A 15,344-nucleotide genomic window follows, 5' to 3' on the forward strand; every position below is an offset into this window, starting at 1 on the left:
TCTTATATTTCTCATAAAATAATGTTCCAAATTAACTTCAATTTTGTATAATTTACACCATCAAGCTAATAGACTACAGAATTTACTTTAGAACTAAAAATATCATATGCTTATTTTACAGCTTTTAAACTTTTTGTTTTAGATTTTAATGTCTATTCAATTTTAGTTTTGGTAATAAGTTTATTAAGATGCAAATATGATACTACAAAACTTATCCCTTTAAAGCAGCACTTCTCAACCTTCCTAATGCTGTGCCCTTTAATACAGTTCCTCATGTTGATGGTATACACAGTGTTTCTTAACCTTCCTAATGCTGTGACCCTTTAATTCAGTTCCTCAGACGGTGCTGGTGAAAGCTACAGAGACAGTGGACCTGACAAGGGGGATTCTTGTACCCCAGATTGATGGCTGAGAGGCCAGCATGAGACTGATTCAGACTCCCCTGAATGTGGTATCAGTGAGGGGGCCTGGGCAATCTTGGGGCCTTTGGTAGTAAATCAGTGTTTACCATGGCGTACAAATGAAATTTGGGAGCCCATTCCATATGGAGAGAACCTCTATCATATGCTTTTTTAATTGACAAAATTCTACCTTCTATTCTAAATTCCCTGGCAGCTTACTAAGAATGAAGAATGACATAAGCCTGAAGCAGACTAAGCTGTGTATTCTATGGAGTTCAATAGGAGTGTGTAGCAAAATTTCTCTTTTTCTAAATAACTTATAGAGTAAAAGCACATCCTGTTCACAAAGGAATTGTGTATAAATAATGTCTATAGCTACGGCAATTGCTACCATATTACTTAATATAAATTTTCATTATTATGACAAGCTCTGTTGTGTATGTTATTTAACTCCTGTATAAATAACCTTGAGTTATGTGCCAGCCTAATGTCTTAGGACAAATCCCCATATACCAAATAATTTGTTCCTTCTCTCTTAACCCTTGATCTCAATTGTTTTAGATATCTATATCATGTCCTTCTTTATATGTAATATATATGTATATATATATATATATAGAGAGAGAGAGAGAGAGTCTTTTTGTCTTGTGCTTAATTACACTTAAGTTTTAACATTAGCAGATGTCTGTGGCTTCCCTTGAAATGCTTATCTACTATGGAGTGTTTACAGGTAGAAAATGGCTCTAGGCATGATAGCAATAATTGCATTTAAGTTGCAAGATGCATGGCTATTTATCTTGTGACTGGGAATTCACTGAGGAGAAAGGTTTGTCTGATAAGACAAAAAAATAAAGAAAAATATATAAAGCATCCTTTCTCCTCTTCCCATCCCTCAAGCAATACCATTAAGCAATAAAGCAGACTTCCATTTAATAAAACTCCTCTTGCCTGCTTAGATATGGAAGTAGGAGTATTAATGGGATCATAAAAGGAAAAAGGCTTCCAAAACCCCAAAAATGTCACCTGTGATACTTACTGATAAAGGCAAATGTCCTGGTATCCAGAGACATACTGACTTTCAGAGTAGGCAGCAATTGGAGATTTAACTTCAAAAATAATTCTAGGGATTACCTTTACAGAAAAAAGTTGATTTGAAGATTTAAGGCCAGAATTTCTGATTATGCAATAAAATCCAGGGTATTCCAGCCACAAAGGCCCAGGTTGTATATCAGCATCTCCAAAGTCAAAGTGAACTTAAAATCTCTAGGACCTTTCCTAATCCACAAAGCAGAAACCAACCCCACATTCAACATGCAGAGTATTATAAAGCTAAGTGGTTTGTTTTATCTGTGAATGTGGAGTTAATGGCAGGAATTATCTTGTGGGTAGTTTGGTGTGAGCATCATGTACTCCATTCTACTTCTTTGAAGCAAAGCCCTCATTATGGGTCCCTTCTTACACTTCAAGATTTCTGAATGAAGGGTTAACAAGCAAGATGGAAACTTGCTTTCTTCCCAATTCTCTAACTTTCTGAATAATATTTAGTGCGTAAGATTTTCTCAAACAAACAACATTATCAAGACTCCCAATGGAGCAATTCAGACCAACCCAGCCACTTAATCTTTGACCTACATTCTGTCCTGCATATGGGACTTGCTGGGGTAAGAGTGGCAAAGAGAATGTAGGAGTGGTCAATCAGTAACTGGTCAGCCTGAAATCCATGCCACATGACCTAGGCCACCCCTGATATTGCCTAGAGAGCTAGAACACAGAGGCTGGATGGTCCACAGACCTATCATAGAACCAAACATGACTGGGGAAAAAATCTCAGTGTAATTATGCCTAATGATATTCTGCTCTACTCATAGATTGGTGTGTAGCCCAACTGTCATCAGAGGAGCTTCATCCAGTAACTGATAGAAATGATGCAGAGACCCACAGCCAAACAGTAGACTGAGCCCAGAGAATCCTGTGGAAGAGAGGGAGGAAGGAGTCAGAGGGATTGTAGGAGCCAGAGATGTCAAAGACATCTCAAGAAAACCAGAGAATCAACTAACTTCGGCTCACAGGGGCTCTCAGAGACTGAACTGACAACCAGGGAGCCTGCATGAGACAGACCTAGGCCCTCTCCATATATGGGACAGTCATGTGCCTGATCTTCTTGTGGGACTCCTAATGATGGGAGCAGCAGCTATGTTTGGGTCTTTTGTTGACTTTTGGGACCCTATTCCTCATACTAGGTTTTCATGACAAACCTCAATACAAGGGAGGGTGCTTAATCTTACTGCAACGTAGTAAGCCATGTTTTGTTGATATCCATGGGAGGCCACACTTACTCTGAAGTGAATGGAAGATGAGTGGATGGCCATATGGACAGAGAGGAGGTGGGGGGAGGGACTGGAAGGAGAGGAGATAGGGGAAACTGCAGCTGGGATGTATAATAAATAATTAAATAAATATTAAGAAACATTATGCTCCTGTGTCTGACAAGTGGGAAATAATCCTAACGTGACAGCTGCAAGTACAAGTATCTTTCATGAGTGCTTAATTGGAGTTAAAGAACGTTGGGGTAGACCAGTATCCCGCTCCACAATCTTGAATTTACAGCAAAATAACATGGTTTTGTTCCTTGATTTTCATTTTTTTTGTGTTTGTTTTTGGTCAAGGTTGCTGATGGTTTTGTTCCATAATCATGTTGTCAGAGTACACAAATATAGCTTAATAAAGGGTATACTGTCACTTCCGTTTAAGAAACACATCTCTAGCAGCACTTCTTTTGAAATTTCCTAAGAGAAATGTCAATCTGAGCCATCATTTATTTTCAGTGGGAGAAAATAAACAGCCATGGGCCCGAGGCACAAAGAAACATTTCAACAAGGGAAACTTACTCAAGGTGGTAAGAAAGGAGTGAAGTGACAAGGGAACCTCTGTTGCAAGCACATAGTCAGATTCCAGAACCCTTACTTTTAATCACAAACCTCGCTTGCCTTTCTACAAGTCTCTGAGTCAGATTGTTACTGGCCATGTGGTTGCATAATATTACATATTCTCAGAAGGTACATGGAGGCTGTGCTTATTATTCTATTGGTGACACAATGGGGACTTAGTAGAAAATGGGCAAGAGGAAATATTACATGTTATATATTGTCCTATATTGCTTTGTAGGAGTTAATGAGGTATGAAACTTAAATGAAAAAATGTATTCAAAGTATTTAGTCCACAGGGTATAATAATTTCACAACAAAACAAAGCCCTCAGAATCTTAATACTAACCCCATTGCCCATATTGAAGGATTCCATTTGCTATTGTGCCTGCCATATTGGACAAAACTAATAGTCTGAAAGTAAAAAAAAAATGTTTTTAGCATTCAAATATCAGTAATTATCAAACATATCTGCATCTAAAATCCTCAATGCCTAGCCCAGTGTGTCACTATTTTTGAATAAGTATATGGTACCTGTAAATCTTGGTAAAATGTAAACTTCAACTATTTAGGCTTGGACCCTGAAAGATGGCATTTTAGTGGATCCAAAAATCACCATAATCAGCTGCTGTTCTTCTGTGGCCCACATTTTCACACGAGACTGATGGCTGAGCACTGGCAGCTCACTATCCTTTCCACGGTACTTGAATCTGAAACTAAGTAGGGAGTAGTTTAATATTTGAATGTGCACATTGGTGATCCATTTTACACCAAAGACCAAGTAAGGCAAGTTGAAAATTATTTGATGAAAGAAACACAGATCTTGTGAATCTTAATTCCGTCCCCAAGGCTTGGGAAGAATATTCTGCAGTGAGAATGTTTAGAAAGTATTGGTGTGATTGATTCATTGATAAAGTTTGTGCCTGTTTGAAGAATTTACTTGTGAGAGCATTTTAAAATGTAACAAAGTGTGTTCAAATACATTAATTAAATGAGCTTTACTCTAGTTGCTCTTTTATCTGTACAGTCTTGAATCCAAGTCGCTTTCCCTCTTGATTGTGTTTGTTCGTTTTATTCCTTTTGTAGGACTTTAATATCTATGCCTGCTGCCTGTTGAACTGAAAGGAACACAAATGCTGAAACGGATGAGTGAACAGAGAGATGGGGCTTGCTTTAACGCACGCTTCCAATCTGGCAAGGCCTCGCATGTTTGCAAGAAAAGCCAAAGATCGAAAACTCCTTGACTAGGAATTAATGAAAACCTAAGGCCTAAGAAATTTCAGTATCCTATCGAGTTCTTATTTACAGTCTACTTTTAACTCTTCCAAGTCTCAGCAGTTTAGCATGAGGAACATATGTGCAAATTCTCCTGTCTCCCAGCATATTGTCTTAACTATGATAGGATGTCAAGTAATTGAAATACATTTTAAAGGTACCGTTATTAATCTAATGACTTTTAGTCATGGATGAATTTACTCTGAAGTAAAGACATTTGACACTGTGTAAACCTGCTACTGGCATACTCTGGGCAGAAACCACAGATGCTATTCAACATCTTATGGTGCTACTGAGAGCATCCCACTGCACCAACCACAATGCGTGACAGAGTCACTTAGCCCAAAATGTGAAAAGTACAAAAGTTCAGAAACATTAGTACTGAAACTGCTCCAGGCATGGACTTTGTTTCAGAAGATGCTTTATTTATATATATAACCAAAACAGTTATCAATAAAATAAGAATTCAGAATAATGGGCAGGATGTTTGAGGTGATGCCCTGTGAGGATCAGGTAGGAATCTTGATTCTGTCCTTATGCTATTGAGGTACTGGACAAATTGTTTAGCTTTTCAGAGTTTGATGTGGCTAGGATGAATGCTTCCCCAAAGCTCTATATGAATAAGACATGGTTTCCTGGATGGCGTTATTTGAAGATGCTGTGCACTTACTTATCAGAAGTGTGTCCTTTTGGAAGGGTTTTAGACCAATGTGTATCCTTTCTGTTTTCTGGATTGTGAGTTAATACCTCTTCCACTAGGCATACCTTCACCAGAGACTCAGAAACAAATGAGTCTACTTAATTGTGGACTGAAAATTCCAGAATTGTAAACCAAAGTGAATTTTCCTCACTTACAAGTCATTCACTTCAGGAAAAGTTAATTGCTTTAGATATTGAATACAACCTCCAGACCTATGAGCCTAAGCACACTTTTTTCCCCTGTGTAGCTTAATTGCCTTAGGTATGTCAGGAGATTAAAAGAAAATTGGCTAGCTGAATAATGGTAAAAATTTCAGTTAAGAGTGCCTCAGTTGAGCTGATATGTAATATCAAAGGAAAACTCTATGAGGCCTAGCTCTCCTTAACAAACTCCTGTGTGGAAAGATGGGGGTCCTGTGTATTTAATGCTTCATTTCTCAAATGCCTGCCTTTACCTGAAAAGCTTTTAGGGTACCATGACCAGGATCCTGATAGCCCTGGTGGCATAATAGCCACCCACTCACGGTTAAGAGTGAATCTTGAACAATCCTATTCATCTCAGCCTCACAGGGGGCCCAGAGCTATGGTTAAAATTAATTCCCCATGTTCGACTCACCTTTCACCTCCCCTCCCTTGTCCTTACCATTGTATTGTGTAGAGGGAGCAATCAGAGGCTTTATAAGGCATATTTGTCAGTGTCTAGATGATAGCTCTGAGCTGATTCTCTTTTTATTTCCCTGTCCTCTTCCTTAGCCTTTCTATTTTCAGGTTCAAAGAAAGAAGTCACTTTTGAGTTCTATCTCCCAGAATCAAGTGACAGAAGATCCCAATTGCTGTAGAACTATTTCCATTTTGGATACTCACTGATTCACAAAGAACCAGGGCTGCATGCTCTGTGCCCAGCTGGGCTCTCAATATTTCACAGTAGGATGTTTCAGTAAAGCCAAGCAAACTCCTATAAATGACTGTGAAAAGATTCAAGAGATGACCCATTCATCCTGTTGTGCAGTTGACCCCTTTGGATGTGGTGGGTAGGACTGAATCCTAAGAATGTGCCCTCTGAATGAGACAACTACAGTGACAATTTGGTAGAAGCTTCTCTATATTAAAGAATTGCCCCCTTAAAATACACATTATTCTTAAATGCCCCATGAGAGTACCTTGCTGTCATGATAAGAACAACTTGGACCTATTTGTGTTAATATTTGTTTTCTTCCTTAAATGTAAATTTTCTCTCCCACATCTCATGACAATTACCTTTGTGTGGCTACTAAAACTGGCCTGTATGGTAAGATACTCCTGAACTCTTCTAGATAGCTGCTAATCATTTGCTGTTGTCAGTACAACAGAATGATTTAGGGAAAAGTGGACATGTTCATTTTGTTTTTTGTTTTTGTTGTTTTTTTTCCTTGTAGAAATTGTGTCAAGGTTAGCTATGTTGGTGACTTTGTTCTTTGATAAGACACAGAGACCATTGTGGTGCCAATTTTAAAATAAACTAAACATTTAATATTGTAGCAATGATTCATTAAGTTTATTTAAATGGAATTTTTTTCAATCTCATAAGAGAGAAACTAAGATATTCAAGGTCAAGAAACTCTTAGGAAGTTTTGAAGACTTCTGAAATACAATATACCTGTAAAGAAAGAAATTAATCTAGGGGATCCACATTTGTGGTCATGCATTTTTCAAAACATCTCCCCATTACTGTATAGGCAGGAGTAGGACCTGGATCTAGTTGGGAAAAGGATAACCTGATCTTGATTTGGCCTTTCAGTTCCTTTGTAATCTTAGGCTAGGAACAGAACATGCCTCAGTGTCAGTTTTGATTTGAACAGGAGAATAGAAATATCTAGTTTATCCAACTCATAGGCTAGCAAATACCAAAATGAACCATGTGCAAAGTGAGCACATCTGGTAATGCAGATACCATTTATTGGGTGCTTCCATGATTACCTAGCCTTTTGTTAAGCATTGCACATATGTTCTTCTCACTAAACCTGAACATAACTCTCAAAGAACAATTACATCTGCATCATCAGGACTGAAAACCAGTGATGTAGGGGAAAGCTCACATACCCTAGATACTTTCCGCCCTCCCTTTGGGGCATGGACAGGGGTACGTTGGACAAGTGGGTGATAAAAGGAGAAAGTAAATCTCTTTCTCTTGGATGCTGGCCACGTTTCCGAGGGCATCTCATCTTCCCAGCTTCTCACGTAAGTGATTTCCCCTGTTAATAAATATCCTTGTTTCCCCATTGCACAGTGAGGTGGTGAGCCTCAGTGCCTTATGGAAAGTTTGTAACTAGATTACCCACTAGGGAAAATGGTATTTGCCTAGAGGACCAATATAAACACGAGGGGAAATAAATGAGAAGTTTTGAAGAAGGAATCTGATACATTCCCAATGTTAAAGTAATCATCAGAGGAGAAAAAAATCAGAACTGCTAGAAATTCTTATCCTTATTTCATGGTTCAGTGTTATTGTACCCTGCATTACATGTGGGGAAAGAAATCAAATATTCCAATACTTATGGCATTTCAAGGTCTTAATCCAGATGCTTGACAAATACAACTAAAAAAAAAAACAAGTTTTCAACTCATCAGATGGCTCTAAGTCACATACTTCTAACTGCAAAGTTCTGCCTTGTCCAACAATAATAATATTTGTTACAACTAACTGTGAGTTACCAGTTTGATGATAATAGTCAACATGAAAAGCATTGCCATTAAAGAAAGGTTTTTTCTGCTCTAAAAGACTGTTGGAGGGAACCCATAATTTAGAAATAATGACACAAAAAGAGTTGCACAGCAAGGGTCATTGGTGTTCTTAGATATGTGTGGCTTTCAAGTGACCACCCCAATGCTTTCTCATTGCTGGCTACACATTTGTGGATTCTCCATAGGATCTGAGCTAGTGGTTAACATCAACTGAGAGATCTTTGAAGTTCTTAGCAGAAATACAACAAACCCTACGGCAGCAATTTTAGTACCAATGGTGATATGAATGGAAGAGGGGAGACAGATTTTGTTCCTATGAGTAAATGAACAACTTTTTAAGTCTCTGGTATTTTACTTTCTCTTCCCTCCTCTACTCACCATCATATCCCCCAGGGTTTAAACAAGAAACACTTGAAAATAAAGTCTACCGGTGTCCAGGTGATATGGATGTTGATAAAAATTTTCAGTAACTTCTAACACCTCTGGCTTTCTTCAGATACTCAAAACTAACCTCATGAGGTTATTTTTTATTTTTGCGACAATCTAAGATATTCCAGCAGAACTCCATCACTGCTTGAGCTGGAGTATATGTATTGCTTCAGTGCCTTGGGACACTTGCATCCACAAGTTTTAAATCAGGAATGGGGGAATCTGGATATTAAAACAAGAACCAAGCAGCACACACTATTGATTGTCTTTTAAAAATGTAACTCTGATTGAAAGCATGAAAACTCAATTGTTGCCTTTAAGTTATTGAGAGAAGAATCTTGGGTCACAAGTACATATGTTTACTGTGAATATTTCTTTTAGGCATGATAATTGTTAACTAAAAATCCCAGAATACTGAAAATGTAAATTAACCTTCATTATCAGTATGCTCATCTCACTGTTGAAGAAGTGAGAGGAAACAGATAAAACTAGGGGAATTTGGAGCATCAGATAGTAAGTTAGACATTCATCTTGTTCACATTAGTGAAAAGTGCAGTCTCCTAAGTTATTTTCTGTTATCTGTCCATTAGGTTGCAATGCAATTATGGAGTAAAAGTCCCTTGCTGGGTATTTTCCCTTCTCTTTTTGGTGCTTTTACGGCCAGGGCTCAGGACTCTTGGTAGGAGACTTGAGAGATGAGAGAGGTACCTAAGGGACTATTAGAATGAGTTCCTCTAAAAACGCCAACCTTCTCTCCCCCTGCCCTTGATTCGCCATCTGGCTCTGGGAGTTTGCTGCTACACACTCCAGGACTGTGAAATTCAAATGCATGATTAGCACCCCTGTCTCCTGTACCAGCATGATTGCTAGGAAAATCACTGCTAGGAATAGACTCTAAAGAGAAACACAGGCTCAATGTGAGTGTGGGAAAATCACTTGGCAAATCAAACAAACAAACAAACAAACAAATAAATAATAAAAACCCTTCCCTTTGTTTTACTCATTGCTCCCCTGAGTTAATGCTCATGAATTCAAGTTTAATAAACTTGCTGGTATATTCTTTCTGCTACCTCTTGCCATCTGTCCCTGCAATCACACCTTACATCATAGCACCGCATAGACCAGATATCCCATCCATTATCTTGTGACCATCAACAATTCCCCAAAACAAGGAACATGTTCCTTTCTTCCACTAGACACCTTATAATTTTTATCTTCAGTATGAACCAGTCAGGCAGCATTGGTCTAAGGTTTGCAAAATGAAACATTCAGTGCATAGTCAGTAAGTCTCCAGAAGCCACCTACACTGTTCTAATCCTAAAGAAATAATTTTTTCTTTCTCAGACAAATGTTATAGAGGTATGCTTTGCCTACAAATTGGTAACAGCCATGAGAAAAGATGTCCTGGGTATCATATGTGTCAGAGACGATTTGGGGAGGCCAAAAGAGAAGATGTTACCTGTAGGATAATGTTCATTCACTGGCCAGTTGTCCACCTGAAGTGTGGCATTGCCCCCATTCCTGGTGAACCGCACCACGTGGTATTTGCCATCATTGACAGGGGTTCTCTCTTCTTTTATGGAGATGTCAACTGTGCCAATATTGAAGACAACTCCAATTTTCCCTTGTTCCTGTAATAAAGAAACACAAAGGGCATGATTGTCACTTACTATAGTGTTTACTCCCTTTAAAGTTGATCCTCCAACTAGCAATAAGCTTGTAGGTGCCCGGAGGGAGCTGTCATATGAAGCTAATAACAGTATCCTATATTTTTCCACAGGCTTTCATCCTGAACACTAAAAAAATAGTATGAAGCCACCCACATTGGTCTCACTAACTGAACAGTACAAGTTACACATCCAATGGCCTTTGGTGAATATCAATGCTAGTGTTGCAGAACGTCTTGACAGTGAAGCACTGTACTGAGAATTTTATTTCTGTGAGATGGATTGGGCCTGTATCTTAAGAGGAGTTAGTAAGACACTGGGTCCTGTATTATTTCATAATTCAGATTCAGGATTAAAGATAAATTATAAACCTGACTGAACATTTTGGGATAGTCAAGGCCAAGGGGAGGTGTACCAGAAGGTTAGGAGACAATAACTGGTAAATTGATATTGTAAACTAAATCTTTTATGTTTTCTGTGGTTCCAAACCACTCAAAAGGTACTTTGCAAAAAGGGCAGTGAAACTGAGCAGGAGTTATCAGAACTGGGGATTACCAATCTGGAAACATTGGTAGTCCTATTGTTCAGTTTCTCTAGAGATATGGTAAATATTCATTCTGTAGCTTTTTGTTATACAGCAGAGGGCAACATTGATAACTCAAAATGACTTTGGGGTGGAGAAATTGCAATGTATTCTAGAAGATAGAGGTTATGGCAATGAATATGAAGATGATGAAGGTGGAGATGAGATAATCCACCTCTGGGAAAATGCCCGGAAATGCTGAACTATACATCATGATGCTATTAAGACTCTTACCATTCAGTAATTGGTTATGACTAAGAGTTGGAACTGATATTTACAATGAAACAAAATTAAAAGTGGCCTTTCTCGTCGGATACAATCAGCTTCTGTTGACCTCCTGGAACACCATGACACCTTAGCAGAGTATCAGGAGGGATGGAGCAAGAGAGAAGGAGAATATTTTCTCTGTAATTGTCTGGCTATTGGCAATAGGCCGGACACTTAGTGGAGATAAAATTTAGTTGTCATACTGACATTTACAAGGCTGAGTCACAGTATTTCTACATCAGCCTTTCTTATTCACTATTCTTTTTTTTTGAGAAGTAGAAGGGGGGATGAACAAGGAAAGCAGAAGGGAGAAAGTAAGAATGGTACAGTTAAAGACCAGAATCCACATAACTTCAGTTCTAGAAAATATTTAATAGATGCTAAGATTTAATGTCCATCCAACCATTCATCCATTCATTAATTTATTCATTCATTCACACGACACATAAATGTAATATTAAGTAACTAGTATACTTATAAATATAATATTTGTTTTGTGGGATCAATACTGGTTTCCATATATTTTGGTAAAATTCATTTCCAAACAGGTATTCTTTCTTCAACTTGCCATTTATCTTTTTTGTTCCTTTCCATGTAGATACATCTCATACCTAATTAAGAAATCTTGATTTTAGAAGGGGATAATATAGACAGACTGATGGATCATCTTGTCAGCACTCAGAAAAGCAGACCCAAGTTGGACATTATTGTTTCCTTTGTGCCCAGGGAGTTTGACATGGAACACAAACTACTGTCTGCGTTTCTAAATTTCTAAACCCTGTAAAAATGTGTCCCAGTGCATTCCCACGTGATGACTAAGCAGGCTCATTTCTGTTTATTGGTATCAATGTGATCTTGGATTTGTTTTGACTTGTTTTGTCTCTCCATATTCAATAATGCACCTGGCCCTGGGAACTATGTATGGAATGGTCAATATGATGATAGGGTCTTTATTACAGTGTTCATGTCCGTAATGAATAATGTGATGATGCATTTCAACCTTTTTATTTGATCCTTGGGGAAGTTGGAACTGACATAATGTATTTGCTCTGTCTTACATAGGCGGCATTCATTATTCATTTCTTTAAGGATGTGGGAATGAATGGGTAGGTGGGTGTTCATGCCCTCACAGGGAAATAAGCAAGGATATTAAAGCCTGAATCACCACATACTTACAGAATGACAGAAACGGAGGAGTTAAAAACCACAACTTCAGATGTCATTACTCCTCTGCCCACCCTACATATGTGGGCTGTTTATTGCATTGTGGTTCTTCCTTGAGAAACTACTACATAAATCCTGTATGCGAGGAAAAGCCTGCTGGTGATTCAGTTCACTTCTGAGTCACTAATTAATCATGGACAGAGAACAGTGTTAGTGTTCCAAAGGGATCGGAGACCTCAGTGCTTCGCAGTTTTCAATGACACTGGGGGCACAGGACAGTTCTGGCTCAGTGAGTTAGTTGATGAGCAAGATATATTATTGGGCAGATTTTCTGCAAGATCCATAATAGATTCAGGACAAGAAAAGATTTAATCTCTGCCAGAATAAATATTTGGTCCTTATCTTAGGTGCCACACATTTGCCATTAGAATTGGGATTTCCAAAGGATCTTAAACCTGTCAGCACATTGCCAAATCCAATGTAGACCCTATTCCAGATGTTTCTCTTTGCTTCCCACATTGGTAAATGTGCTAGACCTCAGATGTGGTCACAGCAATAGGATTTCATTATCATTATTTCCTTGTCATTTGTCATGGGACCACAGTGGCATTATAATCTGTGGCTAACTGCTTTGTTTTAGTTCATTAGAAGTCATGGAAGCCTTGTGGCAAATACCATATAGTTGCCCAGGCTTGAATCAATCATATATAGCTGCCATGAAAATAAACTGCAGTGGTCCATGTGTCTACAGAAGAAAAGAATTGAAGGATAAACATATTAGCTTCACATCCTCCCTCTCTGACCTTGTGGCAACTTAACTGTTCTAAATCCCATTTTTTTGACAATAATACACTGTGGGGCAAGACGCCACTTTTACATTCTTCAAAGGACAATTATAATGAAATAATACAGCTTATGCCATGGGTGCTATAGTACTTTGTTCTCTCTTTGACTAATATGTATGTACACATATGTGTGTTTCCAGGTGTGTATGTATATGCAGCGTAGAAGCTAGAAGATAGCCTCAGCTATTTTCTTTGATGCAGAGCCTCTCATTAGTCTGAAGCTTATCAATTAGGATAGATTAGCTGGCCTGTGTGCCCCGAGAGGTCTCACTCCCTTTGCTTTCCTGGGACTGAGGGTTACAGATACATGACATCATGTCCTTTTGGTTTATTTGTTTGTTTGCTTGCTTTTGTTTTTTGTAGGTACTAGGAATTAAATTTGGTTCCTTGAACTTGCAAGGCAAGGCAAGTGCTCTGCTAACTGAGCCATCCCATCAGCCCCATATAGTATCATATATATGTTGAAATCAGGAGGTTTGTGTAGTCATTTTTCCATAAAAATGACCTACTGTTATTACAGAATTTAGAGAATTTAAGAGGTTTAGTAGGATGATCATGCATCAGTACAGTAAAATAGCATCTCTGGTTCTAAAACTGTATGACTTTTGCAGTTTATTTATAAAGGGTGTATAATGAGAGGGATGGGCAAACTGATACAGCTTACTGTGGGGAGTTTGTGTGGCACATCTGCCATGGGCCTATACTTCCAGTTTGCAATATTTCACTTCTTTCTCTTCTTGTAGAGTAATTGAAAGTAGTATTTTGACCTAAGGATTAGTTGGTTTGGCAGGCACTACCATCAAGATCTATTGTGAAAATAAATGTAAAATTTCACAAACAGAACTTTTTTCAGGCTTAATTTCCTGAAACAATTTGGTAGTTACTTTTATAAACCTGGCAAACCCAAACACAATGTAGTTGTAGAAAAAGCACAGCTATAAATTTTAGTAACTCCACACCCATCACCATTAAAGGTGGTGCCAAGACAATCGCTTCAATCTATTTTCTTCCTTGATATTAAAAACAAAGATGAGTGGAAAATCAGAAGCCATTACCAATCATCTTCAAGTATATTCAAGGGAAAACCTGAGTGATACGGGAGCATCTGCTTTGCACAGTCAGTAAGTCATTTCTTATCAATAATGACTATTTATGAGCCCACCTGGTTCTGCAAATGAGCTACTTGATCCTCAATCAGCCACATTATTATTAATATAGCTGACTTAACCTCAGGGATGCTGCAATCTCAAGGACAAGGATTTAGGAGCAGAAATATACAGGGGCAAGAGAAAAATTTTCAGGAATGAAGAAAGAGCTCTCCAATGGCCATCTCTTCATTTGTTCCATGGTGCCTCTGGGGAAGCCGAAATGCACCATTCCCTACTTCAGAAAATTGCAACTGACAGGAACAAAACAGAGATTCTTAAATGTATGCCCAGGAGATGTTCACTGGAAGCATTTCTTGACTGTGCCACTGTTAGGTTTCTTACAGAACTGTTTGTTCAGTACTAGGCAATAACACAACACAAACAAGTTGCAAGTGATGCTTCTGTTCCTATGCATAAGAGCTTGGCAATATTCAAGCCCCTTTGTACCTCACCACATTTTTCTAGTTCTCCTAATTAAAGGCTCACAATAAGAGTGACCTTTTGTATCCATTTGTGATGGATAGGCCCAGGAGTTCAGGGCCAAGTCATTGTTATTGTTGAACAACATATAATTTCTGGTATGAGACTTGCCAGTGTCCTCCCAGTACTGTGAATCACTGTCCCCAGAATAGTCTTGGTAGTGGTTCTTTTGTCATTTTGGGCCACTGAGTGAGGGTGGAACCAAATTAACTTGCAGTGGACACAGTTGAAGAACCATGCTTGTGTATTTTTTTTTTTTTTGGTTTTTACGAGACAGGGTTTCTCTGTATTGTTTTGGAGGCTATCGGTCGAGCCTGGCCTCGAACTCACAGAGATCTGCCTGCCTCTGCCTCCTGAGTGCTGGGATTAAAGGCATGCACCACCACCGCCCGGCAATGCTTGTGTATTTTGAGTAAAGAGTGTTCTAGGCTATCACTGCTACATGACTGTCACAACCCAAATCCTCAGTACATATTTTTAATAGTTCTATTTTACAATTTCTTATAGGTAGACACTATTAAGTATGTGTGACTAAAACAGTGTTTAAGGCCAGAATCTAAGTCTCTCAAACGTGAATTCATGGATTTTCAGCTGAGGCATATTTTTGTCTCATATATTATGTGTTTCTAATTCAATTTTCATCATATTTCTTCATGATAACAATGAGTTCTGAATGGACTATACCTGGGTGATATACTCAGTGAACAAATATTACACAGTAGATTTACACTGTCTGATGCA

General features: G+C 38.4%; 1 protein-coding gene across 39 annotated transcripts in view; it reads right to left on the reverse strand.

The window, feature by feature from the left end:
- Positions 1–15,344, reverse strand: part of Nrxn3 (neurexin 3) — a 1,553,154-nt gene that overhangs the window by 158,122 nt on the left and 1,379,688 nt on the right. For all 39 annotated transcript variants that reach the window (XM_040743341.1, XM_040743340.1, XM_040743342.1 and 36 more), the window contains one exon: positions 9,909–10,080. In XM_040743341.1, coding sequence (XP_040599275.1) covers positions 9,909–10,080 — 172 coding nt within the window. The remainder of the gene's footprint in view (positions 1–9,908; positions 10,081–15,344) is intronic.

The sequence above is a fragment of the Mesocricetus auratus genome, unplaced genomic scaffold (genome assembly GCF_017639785.1).
Source record: "Mesocricetus auratus isolate SY011 unplaced genomic scaffold, BCM_Maur_2.0 Super-Scaffold_15014, whole genome shotgun sequence".
Taxonomy (NCBI): Eukaryota; Metazoa; Chordata; class Mammalia; order Rodentia; family Cricetidae; genus Mesocricetus; species Mesocricetus auratus.